Source organism: Etheostoma cragini, chromosome 6 (assembly GCF_013103735.1).
Source record: "Etheostoma cragini isolate CJK2018 chromosome 6, CSU_Ecrag_1.0, whole genome shotgun sequence".
NCBI lineage: Eukaryota > Metazoa > Chordata > Actinopteri > Perciformes > Percidae > Etheostoma > Etheostoma cragini.
In genome coordinates, this window is record NC_048412.1 from 1,708,473 (window position 1) to 1,726,377 (window position 17,905).

At 41.6% G+C, this 17,905-nt stretch overlaps 2 protein-coding genes across 4 annotated transcripts in view; both read right to left on the reverse strand.

Annotated features, from left to right (window-relative positions):
* The window catches only part of enpp2 (ectonucleotide pyrophosphatase/phosphodiesterase 2), a 31,348-nt gene extending 27,719 nt beyond the window's left edge, over positions 1–3,629 (reverse strand). The window contains exons 1-2 of one of the 3 annotated variants that reach the window (XM_034874596.1): positions 2,954–3,625; positions 1,441–1,546 (exon numbers count right to left, since the gene is read on the reverse strand). In XM_034874596.1, the coding sequence (XP_034730487.1) occupies positions 1,441–1,546; positions 2,954–2,971 (124 nt within the window). In that variant the 5' untranslated portion in view covers positions 2,972–3,625. Of the gene's footprint in view, positions 1–1,440; positions 1,547–2,953 lie in introns of all 3 variants that reach the window. The other 2 variants (XM_034874597.1, XM_034874598.1) reach the window with 2 other exon arrangements.
* Positions 3,630–5,181: 1,552 nt separating this feature from the next.
* Positions 5,182–17,905, reverse strand: part of taf2 (TAF2 RNA polymerase II, TATA box binding protein (TBP)-associated factor) — a 25,703-nt gene continuing 12,979 nt past the window's right edge. Inside the window, exons 15-26 of the mRNA XM_034873468.1 lie at positions 16,847–16,973; positions 16,126–16,251; positions 13,644–13,784; positions 13,087–13,197; positions 12,588–12,781; positions 11,775–11,914; positions 11,258–11,327; positions 10,793–10,902; positions 8,132–8,361; positions 7,332–7,496; positions 7,107–7,209; positions 5,182–6,930 (exon numbers count right to left, since the gene is read on the reverse strand). Coding sequence (XP_034729359.1) covers positions 6,632–6,930; positions 7,107–7,209; positions 7,332–7,496; positions 8,132–8,361; positions 10,793–10,902; positions 11,258–11,327; positions 11,775–11,914; positions 12,588–12,781; positions 13,087–13,197; positions 13,644–13,784; positions 16,126–16,251; positions 16,847–16,973 — 1,816 coding nt within the window. The 3' untranslated portion in view covers positions 5,182–6,631. The remainder of the gene's footprint in view (positions 6,931–7,106; positions 7,210–7,331; positions 7,497–8,131; positions 8,362–10,792; positions 10,903–11,257; positions 11,328–11,774; positions 11,915–12,587; positions 12,782–13,086; positions 13,198–13,643; positions 13,785–16,125; positions 16,252–16,846; positions 16,974–17,905) is intronic.

Below are 17,905 nucleotides of genomic sequence, written 5' to 3' on the forward strand. Positions count from 1 at the left end.
GGAGTGTGGTCTATCTGTATAGTGTCTTGAGATAACTCTTGTTATGAATTGATAATATAAATAAAATTGAATTGAATTAACGCTCAGCATCTCCGGAAAAGAGCTTCTAATAGACTTCACTCTCCGGCGTCGCTGTTTCCATTTCTTTCACTGTCTATGGTTGAGATAGAGCTGCCAATGCCAAACTAAGAGGACAGTGATGTTGCCATCTGATTGGCAGAAATTACTCATGCCTGTCACACTTCTTTTATTGTTATTTTTGGGCAGTTTTAGGCTTTCATTGACAAAACAGATGAAAGAAATGAAAGGGGAGAGAGTTGGGAAAGACATGTAGCAAAGAGCCACGTGTCGGACACACGTCCTTCACAATTTCTATTAAACCAGTGGGGCATCTTCAAATTATTTAATTTTGTCCAACAAAGTGAAAACCCCAAATGTATTCAATTTGAAATGCAGCAAAACTTAACACAGTAAACTGAATATCTTTGGGGTTTGGACAGCTGTTATCTTGGACTCTGGGACGCTGGAATCGACTTCCTTCACTACTATATAGAACAAATGATTAATTGATGAAGAAAACAATCTGCAGATGAATCAATAATGAAAATAATCTTTAGTTGCTGCGTAAAATCTAGGCGTAAAATCTACGCCATGGCTATGTAGGTACTTGGCGATACCGACCTTACGCCGTAGCCTGATGGTCTCCTTTCAAAATATGGAACTTCTCGTCACAGTGACGCACGTCTCCCGGCCGTGGCTTGTTAGCGTTGCATTTCCCCCTAAATATTTCCTGGTTCTCCTTCTCCATAAACAACATGAAAGGGGCATACGTTGCACACTGTATGTCATCTAATGCACATTCCATTGTTAATGTCTACAGCAGGGGTCTTCAACGTTTTTAAAGAAAAGGACCCTTTAGCTGAAAAAGAGATGGAGCAGGGACACCCTACTACGTTGTAACACTGTATTAAATATTGTATAAAATGAAGTAAACTGGGCCTATAATAAGGTTTGGGGCAGGCTAAGACCTTTATACAGACCTTTTAGTGCATAGAATACTACGTTATTAAAATATTTGCTGGCATGATTTTACAAATCATGTTTTATTGTTAAATATAGATGTGGCAAAGTGAATCCTTAGTGATTTTCTTACCTATAATAATACTCCTTTTGCCAAAATGATATCACACCAAAGCAAAAAGACTGATTCCCAGGTTCCCACTCTTCTCAGTGAAATCTTACTTCTTTTTGACAGACAATCCAGGCGCTTCATTGCTCACCCCTGTCAAAGGGACAGTTTACTGATTCCCGTAGAGACTTTTCTTTTGCCTTCTACAACGCTCAAGGTCAGCTACAGGGGGGTGAGGTGTGTGGATGCCTGTCAGCTCAGGGTTAAAGCAGTTCAAAGATGTTTCCAAGTAACAAAACCAGAATACTCACACTCTGTCCTGGCTGGAGTCACGTCCTCTCCGGAGCGTCGGGGACGGTCGTAGACAAACCCCCAACACACCTCAGTGGCACACAGGACTGACAGGACCCAAACAAACTGAGACAACAACACGTCGGACATTAGAATATAACTGCTGCATGGACTAAGGTCTTTTCCGACTCGACAATACAACAGAAAAATCCCAGCCACACATTAGACACGTTTACCACATTATAAGCCATCAGGTCTCCCTCGATTTCTATAACATAGTCATTAACAATCTGTGTATTTTGGTTGGTTTTACATTTGGTGTGATATGGCTAAATGCTTCCAAATGTGTTAACTTTCTATCCTGCGGGGGGGCTCAGCCTTCACTGGCTGATCTCAAATTAAATCCCAACTTTATATTTTCAAAATTTTGTAAAGCAGTCATTCCAAACATGGACAGAAGACAGAGCTCTTCCATAACTGAAAGTGGTCCCCACAGGTCGTGTTGACTGCATGTTGTCGACAACCTGTCAAGACTGCTGCGGTGCTCAGTTCAAAGAGAGACAGAGGCCACCAGCCTCTGCATAACAATCGCCTTTGATAGTTCGACCAATCTACAATTGTTCTGCAAATGCTCAGCAGCAGGACAGAATGAGGGAAGATGGGGGTGTAGAAAGAAAAAAAAAGCTAAGAGAACCCGTGGTGAAACAACTATTATTCAGATCATTTACCTAAGTAAAAGTACTAATACCACACTCTAAAATACTCGATTACTAGTAAAAGTCCTGCATTGAAAATGGTACGTCAGTAAAGGTCTCTAAGTAACATCAAGAACATGTAGTTAAAGTATTAAAGTATTTTAAGAAAGTGTAAAGTATCCAAGCAGCTGTGTGTTTAATGGTCTCATCATCTCAGCTGGACCTGTACACCGTTATATTGTTGCTAGGTTACTTTATAATAAAACGTCAGATTTATAAACTACATGGGTTTAGTGTGCAGCAATCTTAGATAGATAGATAGATAGATAGATAGGTAGATATTTATTGATCCCAAAAAATGGGTTTGGTGTGTAGGAATCTTAATGTGGAAAGTAACTAGTACCTAAAGTAACTAGCACCTAAAGTAACTAGTAACTAAAGTAACTAGCACCTAAAGTAACTAGTAACTTAAGGTGTTGGATGAATGTTTTTGAGTAACTAAAGTAACTAGTAAATAAAGCTGTCAGATAAATGTAGTGGAGTAAAAAGTAGAATATCTCTCTCTGAAATGTGGCGCAGTAGAAGTAGAAAGTGGCAAGAAAAGAAAAGACTACAGTAAAGTACTACAACATTTGGACTCAAGTACAAGAGTACTGGAGTAAATGTACTTAGTTACATTCCACCATTGAAAAGAACCAGGAAAATGCCCTTTCGTCCACCATGAATGACCCAAACTACACGGTTAAATACGTCATTGCGCACGGTTTGACGCAAAGCGATGTCTGTACTCTGTCGGGACCCTGCAGCTATAAGGTGTAGACCTGCGCTCTTACCGTACCGGTTTGTGGAGCAACATGTTTCTGCGCCGGGCTGAGCGTACTCCTGTGTTGTAGGTCGGATACTGAGTGATGCTGAGTGCGGAGGACCACCGGAGAGGAGGGCCGTTGAACAGAACAGGAGGTGGAAGAAAGGAAGGGAGGGGGAGGAGACGGAGAGGAGCGCACCGTAGTTTTATAGGTGTTGGGTAAGAGGAGGGCTCCTATCTCAGTCCGGACTCAGATGATACAGGGAGAGCGTGGAAGAAACACAAGGAGGGTTGAATGCAACGCTGTAGGTCAGACAGTTTTCCTGCCAATACGACACCGGGCCGGGCGTGTCCATGTGGTAGGTCAACCTATGTGAAAGGACTGCAGGTCAGCCCAGGATAGGGAGTCAAACATGCAAGACCAGGGTTTCCCCGTCCGTTTTAGGGGTTTAGGTGCAGCACCAGAGCTGTTTTGGGCAGCACCTACCTAAAACTTGAAGACTTTTCTCAGATATACTGACTGTAGTTGGACCTCTTAACAGGTTTTGTCTTTAAGCTCTTTGAGTGTTAGTTATGTATTATCTGCTCCAACTTTTCAAGTGTTGAAGACACAGATATGGTAATAACAACGGTCCTCCATAATGTGAAAAAGAGACAGAAAACTACCACAAATTGACACATACCGACTGCAAAAAGATGCCAAATTACCACAGAGGGACAACAACCTTTTTTGAGGTTTGTTTGTCTTTTTATAAAATACTTTGCTGCTGTCACTGAGACATGTCCTCACCTTTCCTTTGAATCATGGGACGCCGTCAGTTCATCCATGCGAAGACACTTGTTGCGCGGTAACGTTAGCTAGCTACACCGGCCATGCTAGCTAGTTTCTCGGTGGAGAAACTACTTTTCTGTCTGAGGCTCATTGCGCTAAGTGTTAGTTATATCATTGGTATTTAGCATATATAATATATTTGCAAAGTCGACTCAATAATATGCAAGTTCTAGCAGTTTTAGCAAATTTCGGAATACACAAAACAGCACCGCCTGGCGGCGCCATTTTTCTTTTTTTTTCTTTTTTCTTCTTCTTTGTTGTTGTGCCTGCCTAGCCCTGTGCCCGATGACGTAATTTGCTGTCGTGAATGTTCCATTTTCTTTTAACGTGGTGTGTAAAAGTGACATTTCCAACCATAGTTAACACATTTACACAAGACCAGTGTCAGAGTTCACAGTTTGCAGTTCGCATAAGCACATAGTTTGGTTTGAGGGAACGGCATAATATCATATCATATATCAAAATTATTTTAGAGATGCGGGACTCTGTTTAAAAACACAGTAAGGATCTCAGTACACAAAACATTAAAAGTTCCTCATGCAAACCAATGTGAACCTCATCAAAGAGAGCTTGGGAATAAGAGGCAAAGCCCAAATGGTCCAGGAGCAGCTGGGAGGAGGACTCATTCTGTTACAGGAGAAAGACAACTTGAGAAATGTGGACTGAAGCGTTAAAGAGTCCACCAATGAACCTGGTGACATGAAGGCAGTTGTTCCTGGTAAACGATGGCGACATGGAGGAGCAGCACCCAGAACAGTTCCTGAAGAACATTTTAGAAGAAGCCTATCCAGCCTGTTGAGATGGTAGGTCCAGGTCTACAGTAAGCCCTAATAGTGACCTAGAACAAAAATGTGGTGGTATAAGAAGGCTGTGCTGCAGGATTTGGAAATTTTCAGAAGTAGCGTTGCCTATCTCTAATAAGCATGGGGTGTTGAGGGTAAAGAAAAAACTGAACTCTGAGAAAGATGCCAGACGATGATCAAAGTCTGAATTAGTGCGACAGGAGCAGCGAGGAGGGCAAAAAATAGAAAAGGGAGAATTTTTCTCAATTTATTTTAAACATAATAAATCCAGAAATTAAAAACAATATTACAATGTAGGAGTTATTAGCCTCATGTTCCTTTGTGTACTTTAAATCTATAGTACATTTGGTAAATCTAATTGTCTCAGCTTGCGGTAGATTTTTGTGTTTTAATAAACTGGTGGACTTTGCATTTTAAACACCTGGTTAACCGTTTCTAATCCCAAGAAGGGAATTGAAAAGCATCAGGGGAACTCCATAACACTCGGGATAAAAGGGTTCGCAGGATCATTCACAAGCACTAACTGGGAATAAATGCTGACAGAGACATACATGTAAAGACTGTGTCTGTTATTGTAAATAGACACGGCCAGATTTATTAAGGAGGCTGTCTAAATTAGAAAACCGTTTTTTTTAACATGTGTAATCACAGTTCTGATAGTCCTCTGGTTCTCTAAATGAAGAATAGTGAATTCTGCATGTTCTGTTCATTGTTTAAAACCACCTAATCAAAACTAAAAAAACAGTGCCAGAGTAAATCAGCCATAAATGCCTTTGTGAAGCTGGATTCCATCTAGTTAAAACATTCATGAATACAAAAGTATCTTTCATCATCAGTGACAAAAAAAAGAAAACATATATTTAAAAGAAAACATTAATATGACTTCAGTTTCAATTGTACAGTAAAAATCTAACAGGAAATTCCTCTTTTTTCATCTGGAAGCAAACAGGGAAATGTACTTTGCAGGATATGAAATACAGCGCAGGCACAGTCCAGACAGAATGGTTTAATCCACACCACCACCACCACCACCATCATGTTTCCCCTCCGAAGCCACTGAATGTTGGCATTGAGCTGTGGGGATGAGGCACACCAGAGTGGTGTCTTTGTGGGGGGGAAATGTACAAGTTATTGGCCTGTTTGTGGAGAGAGGTGTACGTGGTTGCATGCCTCGGACAGATTGGAAGCCGTGTCAAAAAGTCCACAAAGTGCTGCAGGCTGTGTGGTGTGATGCCTCCGGAGGGTTTACCTTAATGACACGGCAGCCTCACTTCAACCTTCTGCTTCCTCTCTCAAGCCAACATGGACCGCTGAGGGATTCAGTGCTGCCGGCTATCTGAGGATTACACTTGGAAACGCATCCTTTCTTCAACACTTGAGTCTTCCTGTATGATAATTAGAGCTGCAACTACCGATTATTTTCATAGTTGATTCATCTATGGATTATTGCCTGGATGAATGGACTAGTTGTTAGGTCTCTAAACTGTAAGAAAATGGTGAAAAATGTGGATCAGTGTTTCCCAAAGTCCAAGATGATGTCCTCAAATGTCTTGCTTTCTCCACAACTCAAAGATATTCAGTTTACTGTCACAGAAGAGAGAAGAAACCAGAACATGTTCACATTTAAGTGTTTCCCCCAGTGTATTGCAAGCCTGGCGGTCCACTGGGCCTGAGTTCCCCCCCACTATGCCTAAACCAAAGGGATTTTTGTTGTAGTATTTTTGAGACGTTTATTAAACTAGTTACAGTGGGGTGGCTCGGTTGAATCTAACATGTGGTTATATTTTCAAATCTCCAGTTAGCTTTTAGCACTGACTTAATGTATGCCCTTTGGAATATGTCTTACAGTGAAGCTTTTTGAAATTCTCAATTTTGCGATTCCATCCAGGATTCTGATATCACAGACACATTAAACCTGCCATCAGTCTGTGACTGGCCCCAGCTGGTCTCTCTTAAAAAAAAAAAAAAATAGACACTTGCCACCGGGCTAAACCACGTTTCTGGGGGAAACCCTGATATTTTGCTTTCCATTTATGTACCAGGTTAACTGTAACTGACCCAATAGCAGTTGGATGTTTAGTCAGACAGAGAGGGCGAGCGCAGGGACCTGCCGCTGGCCGGGCTGTTGCTGTAGGCGTGCGAGTTGTCCCTCTCTCTGTCCTTCTCCTTGTCCTTGCTTTCGTGTTTGTGCTTATGCTTGTGCTTATGTTTGTGCTTCTTCTTCTTCTTCTTGTGCTCATGGTGGTGGTGGTGATGGTGGTGGCCGTGTTCCCCGCTGTGCTTGGAGGACAAAGAGGACGTCTCTTTGGTGAAGGACGGCACGGGTGTGGCCGGCATGGAGAGCATGGACTGTTCCACTGACGGCGGCTCTTTACCTAACAAGACAAAGAGTACGGATGTGTGTGTCACTAGGTAATGGTAATTTTTATTATTTTCCAGAATGATGTAAGAAATAGTGTGTGTGTGTGTGTGTGTGTGTGTGTGTGTGTGTGTGTGTGTGTGTGTGTGTGTGTGTGTGTGTGTGTGTGTGTGTGTGTGTGTGTGTGTGTACCTGGTGTAGAGGGTCTTTCTAACAGATGGAGATGCTGGTGAATGAAAGCCTGACTATCATGAACCGTCTCCATATCAATGTCTTCATCTTCCATTGTGTTGAACTGCAACCAACCAGAGCTACATATTAACACCAGCTAACAATCAAACAAAACAGAAGTTTGTTAATGATTAGCCTGTATAAAAGCACAGCAGAGCTAGAGTGTAGAGGTCTGCAATCTGTTACCCGGATCTTGAAGTGGCCCCCTCTTGTATCATCGTCCTGCTGCTGCAGCACCTGTCCTGGCTCTGGGGGGGATCCCAGGGGGGTCTCAGCCTTCCTCTTCAGGCCCTGAGGGGGTTGGCCCACCCCACACACCCCTAAGGAAATAGGATCTGGCTCCTCATCCACCTGGCACACACAAACAAACTTCAATATGTGGTAGCATGGCTTACTTAAGTTAACTTTAATAGTAATGTGAGTTTGTAACACATTCAAATGGTGTATATGAAACCAGAATGGATGACTTAACATGCTTCCATGTTGATTCATTTCATGAAATCGTACGAGGTGAAATGTAATCTCATCAGCTGCTTAAACCTGTGCATGATTAATCATAAAGCTGAATGTGCTGCTAAAACTGATTCAATCAGATGTTTTATAACCAGAATTGTGCTCTCAACCGTGAGAACTGTGATGCAATGGGAACGAGGTACAGCCACATACTGCTGGCAGCACTACAGTAGCCATAATTACACAGATCCAACCCAAAATCACACAGTTTTTATGAAGTAATTACTATCTGTGTGCCATCTGAAAGGTTTCATAAATCAAAGACCGTTAAAATAGGGAAATGAAGACCACCGAGCAGCTCGCTGATGACATCATCGTGAGCACAGAAACCAATAAAAGTTGCAGCTTGATGTAGTACAAGTTTACAACCTTGTAAGAAATAACTTAAAATACAGTGTGATCAGTAGTTAATAAAGTGCATTTTCTATTTAGACTAAACACGCTGTCCTGACACACAAGCGCACACCACTTACAGTTGCGTAGCACATGCCCACACCATGGATGCCGATACTGGCAGGGGTGTCCACAACGGGGCCGACCTCCAGCTCAGGCTTGATGGTGGGGTTCAGAACAGCTTTTTTCTCCTTCAGGTTGAGCACGAGGCCCAGTTCTGGCAATGGCAGGCAGGAGGGTCGAGTCAAACCGAACAACGTGTAGTAGAGGTTCACGGCATCGCAGCGCAGTCGCCAGTCGTGGGAGGTACCTGAGAAAAGAAGGCGCAAGGTGGAAGGGAGGTATGGGGGTGACAATTGAGGGCAATGGGATTGAAAACAAACGGCAAAGACGGTTAGATCAAATGTAGTCTTGGATTGCCAGACTATCAAGATATCACATCTCATATACAGTATAGTAGAATCAATGTGGATAGAATATTGACAAATCGGCCAGTCCCAGTGTGAACAGTTCTTTTATGTCCGCTAGTGTCGGCCATGTTTCATGCTGTCCAGAGACAGAGATCATTGTCTGAAACCTCCTGTGCACACAGCTTTCTAACGTCAAGACAGTCACGGTGTGTGTAAAAACGAGAGCAACATCATGAGCACTTTTGAGTTATCCCCATTTCAACCATTATTGGATCTTGCTCCTTTCTGCTTCTCTTCCCACGTTAGTGAGTGGCCATTCAGCAAAGCTATCAACACTGTTGCCTTCAGACGTGGTCGGGGTACAAACTCATTTAGCACCAGAGTGCATCCCGGCCATTAATCCTGATCTGCCTGTTCTTCGACCACAAAGACATGTTAACTAAACAAAATGATCAGATCTCAGCGACACGGAGCTAAATACATCTTTAAACGAGTCATTTGAGTAGCAGTGTTTTAAGAGTTGGAATGAATTAAACACAAATATTGCTGAAGCTGACAATCTAAAGGCCAGGCACCGAACACGGGCGGTGGACTGTGGCTTTAGAAGAAGGTTGAAATAAAGGGCTCGAACTGTAGCAGAAAGTACTCCGAGTTTTTGTTCTTACGGCACTGACCTTCAGCCAGTGAAACATCATCCTGTGTGAGTGTGTGTGTGTGTTTAACACGTGGGGGGCTGTGGGTTATGTGGGGAGAAGAATAAAAGCGCAAACACATTTCTATAACATAGTATTTGGGGTTACTACTCTGGTCACTCTGTATTTAAACTGGCAGCACAGGCCAGGCTGTCCAGCAGCAGCAGCCACCCACACCGACTGACCTGAACACAAGTTCACTGGAAACAATCAGCATCAACATTTTTGGTCATCCTTCAAGCTTGTGAGACAATAAATTACATAAATTGCTGCAATAAGAGCCCGATGGTCTCCAGGAAAACGGATTAGTGAACATATACTTGTAGATGGGAAGTGTTTGGATTGGCAGACTGAACCATTATGGCCTGGCTAGCTAGCTGAAAGACACATAGGACCCCCAGGAAGAGAGAGAAACAATGAAACCTGAGGACTCAATAGAAGGCAGAACCATGTGCGTATTTGGGGGAAGCACGACCAAAAAGTAGACCTTAAACCTTTTCAGTTCATAGACTGGATAAAACAACAAGATAATAACAAAAGAAAAACACAGAAAGCAGAAAGTGTGGCACTGCAAAGACGACCGGTCAAGTCAATGAAATAGTGCGGAAACAGTTGATGAAACACTTCAACACAATTCATTGCTGATGAAAAATGTATCAAGTGAAAATGTGAAATGGAACAGCTAAGCTTCAAGTTTTTTTTTACTTGATTAGAAAAGAGAAAGCAAAGGTCTGGAAAGCAGCTGATAAAGAAACTTGAGTTCTGCATACCAACTTTGTCACTGATTCCTTTAAAGCTCATTCAGAACTCCTTGGCAGTTTTCATGGAAGATGGCGTTCAGACGGTGTCAGGGAGTTGTGCAACAGCAGACAGGCAGTCTGACAGAAGTCTGTCCAGTCAAACACATGTGGAAAGGGAAACTAACTGAACTCTGCCTTGGACAGAAAGCCATCTGTGTGGTAAACTCGTTTTATTTCTATGTCTGGTAATAAAAAAGAACCCTGCTGGACTCTTGGTCATCTCCCTGACCAATGCCCTTTCTGCCTGCTTACTGAGTTTGGTTAAAGTCAGCAAGAAAGGCCCTCATGGATCTAAACTTCTCTGTCACAGCGATGGAGCCAACAGTGCTCCAAGAAACTTTAAATGCGTCAGACGTTCTTAGGAAATGTGATTTAAATGAAGTCCATGACACACACAACAAAAGCCACTTTGGCTTTTCTAAGCTTTCAGACTTCACCAGACTTTCATTTCCTATAAATTCTTCACAATAAAAGTCCTCTTATTATTTTGATTGTTATTTTGGTATTTAATTCATTTTATTATGAAGCAGGAAAATCCGGAAAGGTCGGGGCTTCAGCAGCAGTAACGTAACGTGCCTCCAATACGTGCACATGAAACGTATAATAAAAATATATATAATATAAACTAAACTTCAAAGCACAGAAATTCAGTTAGAAGATCCAAATGTACAGAGAGCTGAACCCACAGAAACTTTTAAAAACATCTCTCCTGCTCAGGTCGTGCCATCCGTCAGTAGATCTCCTTATGTCGACACACCACCAGCCAATATGAAATGATGAATATGTGTGTGTATGTGTGTGTGTGTGTGAGTGTGTTTGTGTGTGTGTTTGCGTCTCACCTGAGTTCATTAGTTTCCAGAGCTGGTCGACCAGAGCTTCGTTACACAGAGGGGAGTCTGTTGTCTTGGTGAAAGGTGGATTCTTACTGAGCATACCCAGGATCTTATGTCTAATTAGACCACATACAGACAAGAAAGGAGGTTTGTTACCCTTTGCTGGTGATCCTTTTGTACCCAGTCTGGGCAGCCAAAAACGTTTTCAATGTCCATTTGGGTATGCACTTATTGTATTATGATATACTTGAAAAAATGGACCTATACTTTAAGGCTTCTGAAGGTTTTTACAGGACCGATTCTAAAAATATCCCTGATTGTAAGATTAGAACTGACACATTTGGTAAGACAAGACGTTAATGACATACAAACCATGAACAAATGTTGAGGCAAGGACACTGCACTTACAGTAATAATGTACACATGAACGTGTATGTAAAGAGTGCATATGAGTGCTGGCTATAAGCTGACCTGACATAATGAGCTGGATCATTCTGGACCATGTTGAGCAGCCACTGCAGCTCCACTGAGCTTCTTTCAACTGTGGGACAAACAAAGACATTGTGCACACTAGAGACCTGAACACATTAAGACATGTCACTTAGAAAAAACATCCTCAAGATCCTGAAGATGGGTCCAATTAAATACAATGGTGGCTGCTTTCAACAAACATTCAAGTATTGTGTTTACCGGCATTTGAAGATTGTTCTTTATTAACCATCTATCAGCGCCACATACCAAAAGAATATAATTTGTGTGAGAGACAAGAATTTAATATTTGGGTCACAATCTGATTAAACATGGTATTGTAAGAATCTGGGTATTGACACATCCTATTAATAAACTGATCAGGTATATCCACCTTAACTGGCTTTAACAAACATGTTACATCTCCAGGACCTGGGAGCTAGGTCAATGAGCTTCACAAAAATAATAATAATAATAATTATACCAATACCAGCTAGCATACGTGAGATCCATGTCCTACCTCTAGTGTAGTCCACCAGAGCCTTCAGTGCAGCGACGCGCACGTCCACAAAGTGTCCATACTCAGCGTAGGACTTGAAGAGAGACGCGTCACTGGGAATATGGCCGTTCCTCTGAAGCTGACGGATCGCACTCAGACAACTGGAGAGTGGAGGGAAACAGAGGAATCAGGGATCTTCTAGTTGTGTGACATGAAAGCAGAAAGATGTCTAATGCAAGGCAATACGCCACAGTTAGCGCTTCATTTTGGATAAATATGAATAATACTTAATGAAACCTTGTTACTACCTCTTTCTTTACCACAGACTTTACAGTTACTTTTCTTATTTAAAACGCTAAACTGACCGTGGCAGATGGATATCCATCTAAAACTAAGTCTACCTTAAAATTAAAGCTATGCTGCCTTCAGGGGCCTGAAAACAAACATGAGAATTACAAGTTGAGCTGACCTAATATTAACATGGGACACATATGCCAGAGATGAAAGGATTTTTTTGATTCCCTCAGTAGAGGGCGTGAAAACTTAGTTAACTGAAGGTAAATGGTATATTTTTTTGTTCCATATCTACAATCTCAGCATAAATAAATAAAAACATGTGTGGTTAACATACAACTATGCTCTTTCACGTATTACATATTATTTTTGGTATATGGAAAATACAATCAAATTTTTAATTTTCTGACTTTTTAAGCAAAGGCCAAACGAGACATTCATTACAAATTTATTTAACAGCTGAGATGAAGAGTTGCTAGGAGAAACAGGTTTTAGGGGATCATGTGTGGAACATATAGAGGCAAAGACTACACTCCTAACCGGACAGTGATGGTGTTTCTGAAGCTCGGCAGCAGTTTCTCCATGTTGAGAAATCGTGTGATCTCCTCCAAGATGAGACGGACGTCAGCGTTCAAGTTGTCCACTGTGCGCACCTCGTTGCTGATGCTGATGGCGGGGGTCAGAGAGTTGGTCAGTGCTTCGATCAGATCTGCATGGTAGTAGTTATCTGAAAACTGAAGACACAGGAAAAAAGAGGAGAACCCCCTGTTTAGACGCTGATCAGTGGGGCCAAAGTTTTCCTGTTAGCATCTGTACAATATCATTTTCAAAATAAGTTTTTTAGGGTTTTAAATATGCCACAGGTTTGATCCCCTAATGTTTGGAATACCATCCATCCATCTTCATCCGCTTATCCGGTGTTTGGAATACCACTGAATAATTTTTAACTTCAACTGGCCATAACTGATCACATCTTTAAGAGTTACTATGTAGGTAAAAGTGTGTGTGTGTGTGTGTGTGTGAGTGTGTCTGTCTTTACTTTGTTTTTCCGGTTGTCGTTATACTTGATGAGGTCAAGGATGAAGTTGAGAACATCTTTAGGACAGAGGTTCTGGACATCTCTAAGTAGCGCCATGGCAACAGGCATCGTCTGACATGGACAACAAAGAGAAGACAGTAATCACGTCATAATATTGCTGCAAAAAAGATAGAGGAACCCAATTTCATAGCTCATTTTACAATGTGCTTCCCTGTGCTACATGGCCTTGTATAATACAGCCCAACTGCTGCTGGGATTAAATAAGGTTCCTTAGATTTGGCTGTTTAGGAATTGTGCCCTAAACATGTTCTTAAGGGACATTTTACTGCTGAAAATTGGTTGACAAAATACTAGAACATACAAAAACACTGTTTAGGAATATATCTATGCGGTAATATATTGTTAGCAGCTGACCGCTGATGATATCTGTGATAAGCCAAAATCATCTGGAATGACCGATCATTTTTGTTTCTTATAGTCTGTTGAGAGTGTGTTCGTGTTTACGGTACTGAGAAGTAGTGTGTGTTGAACTGTGTGTGCTTGTCAGTTAGATGTACCTTCTGCAGGAAGTAACTCTGGAAGCTGATGAAGTTGTTGGTCTTGACGATGTTGGGGCAACTCTTACAGCAGAACATTCGGGTGAACAGGGACTTCATAGCCGGCGGGCCCTGCCACGTGCTCACCATGGAGTTGGCTATCTGCAGGTTTACATGTACACACACGAGAATAGAAGAACGGCGCTCTACTTTAGTCAATTACTTCAGTTCACGCCTGTCTAAGCTGCCACACATGGAGGACGGCATCTGTCAGGGGTCCTACATTTGCTGTGATCACAGTAAAAATACCAGCCAAACTAAACATTCAAATTTCTGCAAAGCATTTGGAATGTAAAATATACACACTCTCGAGAGAGTTATGGTCATTACAGAAGAAATACTGAATGGCACACAAATGACAAGTCAAGAATGTTGTAGCTTGTATAACAATGTCCTTTCTGTCCGTTATAATCTCTGTGGTGAGAACTGAACTACAAGGTAAAAGGCAAACGTACACATGAGCAGCACATGAGCTTTCCACAGGCATGAAGACTGGCGGCTCCAGTAGTCTTTGGGTTCCAACAGGATACTGGGGAATTTATGTTAATGTGGTAATATAGGGCTAAGGGTCACTGACACAGGATGTTGTCATTTGGCAAGGTAAATAAAGGGGGGCATGCACACCGGAATGTTTTTGTATGTGTGTATGCCCGCATTCATGAACACATCTGTATTTTTTGAGTTTTTAACTCATGTGCATGACAGCCCCGGGCTGTTCCTTCTGCCTTCCAACGTTTTCTACCAATAACAAGCACGTCAATGCCATCCCAACAAATCATAATGTAGCCAAGTCCATCCGAGGTGAGTCATATTTCACTTTGTGGGCAGTGTGGGTATGGAAGTCAGTGAGTGGGAGTCAAAGAGTGTGAGTGTGTGTGTGTGTTTTATACCAAAGGCCATTACGATAAAACTGTTGGGGGTTCTGTGGCCAAACACAACAACTTCATGAAAGAAGTGAAGTGCTGCCATTTCAAATCCACTCAGTTTATCATGTTGTAAAAATATTGGTTCAGGTGGAACCCGAATGGTGGAAATCCAGTGGGGTTAAAGTTGGAATAGACCAAATCCAGAGCAGAGAATAGAGTTTCCTGGAGCCACAGAATAGGATTATTTAGGTGGGTGGCCTTGCTGGCGCACATGGCGCATGTTGTTCACATACTGTAGCCTGTTTCACAATGTTGTTTGAACTGAGGTTTTTGAAAACAATTAATGTTTTTACCAAAATAAATGAGAGATGAGACAGGCAGGAAATATGGTTAAGACATTGTCACCATCCATTAAAAACCATCAGAGAATCAGAGCTGAGTCAAGCTAGTTTGACAGTCTATAAACTGAACGTTAAATTGCTCCCTATCAGTAGTGGAAGAAGTATTCAGATAAGTTACTTAAGTAAGAGTACTAATACCACACTGTACAAATACTCTGTTAAAAGTAAAAGTCCTGCATTAAAAATGTTACTTTAGTGTATAAGTATCATCAGGAAAATGTAGTTATTAGAATTTTCTTCCCGTTTTAGAAGGTGTAAAGGATCCAAGCAGCTGTGTGTTTAATGGTCTCATCATCTCAGCTGGACCTGGAGGCCGTTATATTGTTGCTAGGTTACTTTGTAATAAAACTTCAGATTTATAAACTATATGGGTTTAGTGTGCAGAAATCTTAGATAGATAGATAGATATTTTTTGATCCCAAAAATTATCAATAAATGATGGTGTTACAGGAGCAAACATACATCAGTCACTAATAGTGACTAAAGCTGTCAGATGAATGTAGTGGAGTAACTAAAGTAACTAAAGCTGCCAGAAGAATGTAGTGGAGTAAAAAGTAAAATATTTCTCTCTGAAATGTAGCAAAGTAGAAAGTGGCATGAAAAGAAAAGACTCAAGTAAAGTACAAGTACCTCAACTTTTGGATTGAAGTACAGTACTGGAGTAAGTGTAATTGTTACATTTCCCCACTGCTCCCTATAGAGACATTTGGACATTTAATAAATAGTAATAAAGAGTGCATTTAAGTCCCGCCCCGACCAGAGGGGAAGACAAAGAGTCACTCTCCATTAACTCTCCTGACTTACCTTGAATTGTATCTGCTTAGGCTAAACTACAGCGGCTGGCCCCGGCCTTTCTTGAACTGTGTCATTTTTATTGATTATGTCATAAAAAAAAACATTTTCCCCTTATGTGGAAGTTACTTTTTGCTGGTATGACCTAGTGACACCTGCACCGTGTGTATTCATGATACAGGCTCCAAAAATGCACATCACGCATGCTCACACACGCATGCTCACACACACACACGCACGCACGCACGCACGCACGCACGCACGCACGCACGCACGCACGCACGCACGCACGCACGCACGCATTGCTCTCACACATACACACTCTTGCATGCTCACACACACACACACACACACACACAAACAAACAAACAAACTGACACATACCTTGGCCAAACAGAAGCAGGCCTGCATGCGGACTTTGTAGAAACACTGTTCTTGCTCTAGGATGTCTGTCAGAGCCAGTCTGGAGGCAGGAGTTGGGAACTTCTCCAATGCTGAGATGGCTTCCTCCTGGCAGAGAAATAAGGTAAACGCTCATCTGATGAGCATCTCACTGGAAGCTATTCAAATCCAGTACAGAATAGACAGTTACAGTTACTAAATCAAACCCCTTTCAAATCCCTTAAAGTAACTATATGTTACTTTTAAACGTTTCTGAAACTGAGCAATGTTTCACCTAATGATCCCAAATGACCTGTAACAACAAACAAGACTAACAGTGGAAAAGAACCCTATTCTTATATAGTTTTTATTAATGCTTTTGCCTGGGCTGAGTTTCGGCAAACTCTGGAAAAGCCTGTATTAGTTTATCCAGTCTGGTAAAAGGGAGCAGGAGATTTCTTTATGTAGGCCTTATTGTATTTTTATTTTACATTAATGGGGTAGGGCCATCCCAGAAAAAAAGGAAATTAAAAGAACAACAACTAAAAGCTAAAAGGGAGAGTGACAGATGTTTTTAACAGATTTGTCTTAGTTGGAGGTAAAAAACTGAACAAACTGCAGGGTGATATGGTTCATGTGGAAGTATAGGATAACAAGTTAGGTTACTGATTTAGAAATGTTAAAAAGGCCATTGTAGAGGACTGTACTCTTTCCATTAGCCCACCTGTGCAACGACATCCCTCTCATAACGCAGCTGATACTGCCACATGAAGTCCGCCTGCTCAAACTCCACCTTCCTCAGAATGGACATGTCTGGGTCAATCCGGATCCAGAGGAGAGGAGAGTCGGCACTGCACACGTAACCGGAGGCAAGCACATTAACAGAAAGTTAAAAATACAAGTGAAGTACACCGGAATCATGAGATCTTTCTACAGTGGCCGACAGGGGCAAACACACTGCAAGTTAAGAAAAAACATGCAAATACTGTAGACAAAACAAAAGCAGATCAAGAAAACATCGTAACTAATTTGACAACACATTCACAGCATTTAGCAAGCACGGTGCAAATTCACACAACACAACCAGAAACACAAACGCGCTGCAAATACAGAAATGGTGCAAAATGAAAAGCACTCACACACACGCTTACTAGTGTTAGCTAGATAGCTCTTGTAGAACAAAGTCCTGTTGCTATTTTATAATACTGGAAAAGACTATGAACATAAGCACCTTTTTATGTCATCCCTTTACTACACTGTTCTTCCTGTTTCCAAAACAACCTTCTCATCTGCTCTCTCTCTCTCTGGGCCATATTTTAATGTTCTAAGCGCACGGCGTGAAGCACCTGGCGCAGGTGCGTTTAGGGTGTGTAGGAATCCACTATTGTTAGTTTAACTGTGGCAAAAAGGGTCCTTTCTCTAGGCGCATGGTTCAAAAGAGTTGTCCTCTCCCATTCCTTTTAACAGCCAGACATGTTTGAACCTTGGCCAGTGCTATTATGATAAAGGAATAATGAGCAGGAAGAAGAGATTTTCATCTGCTTGTGTATGAAGTAAAAACGCATGAGCAGATCATATCATAATACTATTTCACATTGTAATATTTTTTATCTTAACCTTTCATCTTCTGCATGTGTGTGTTCTGCTGCACGTCCCTGTGTGTGTAACAAGCATCCAGTAGTGTGTGCACGCTGTACACGAGTCTAGGAGCATTTTACTAATGTGCTGTTAAAATAACAATGAAATGCTGCATTATTGACTTTAAAGACAACATTGACATAAT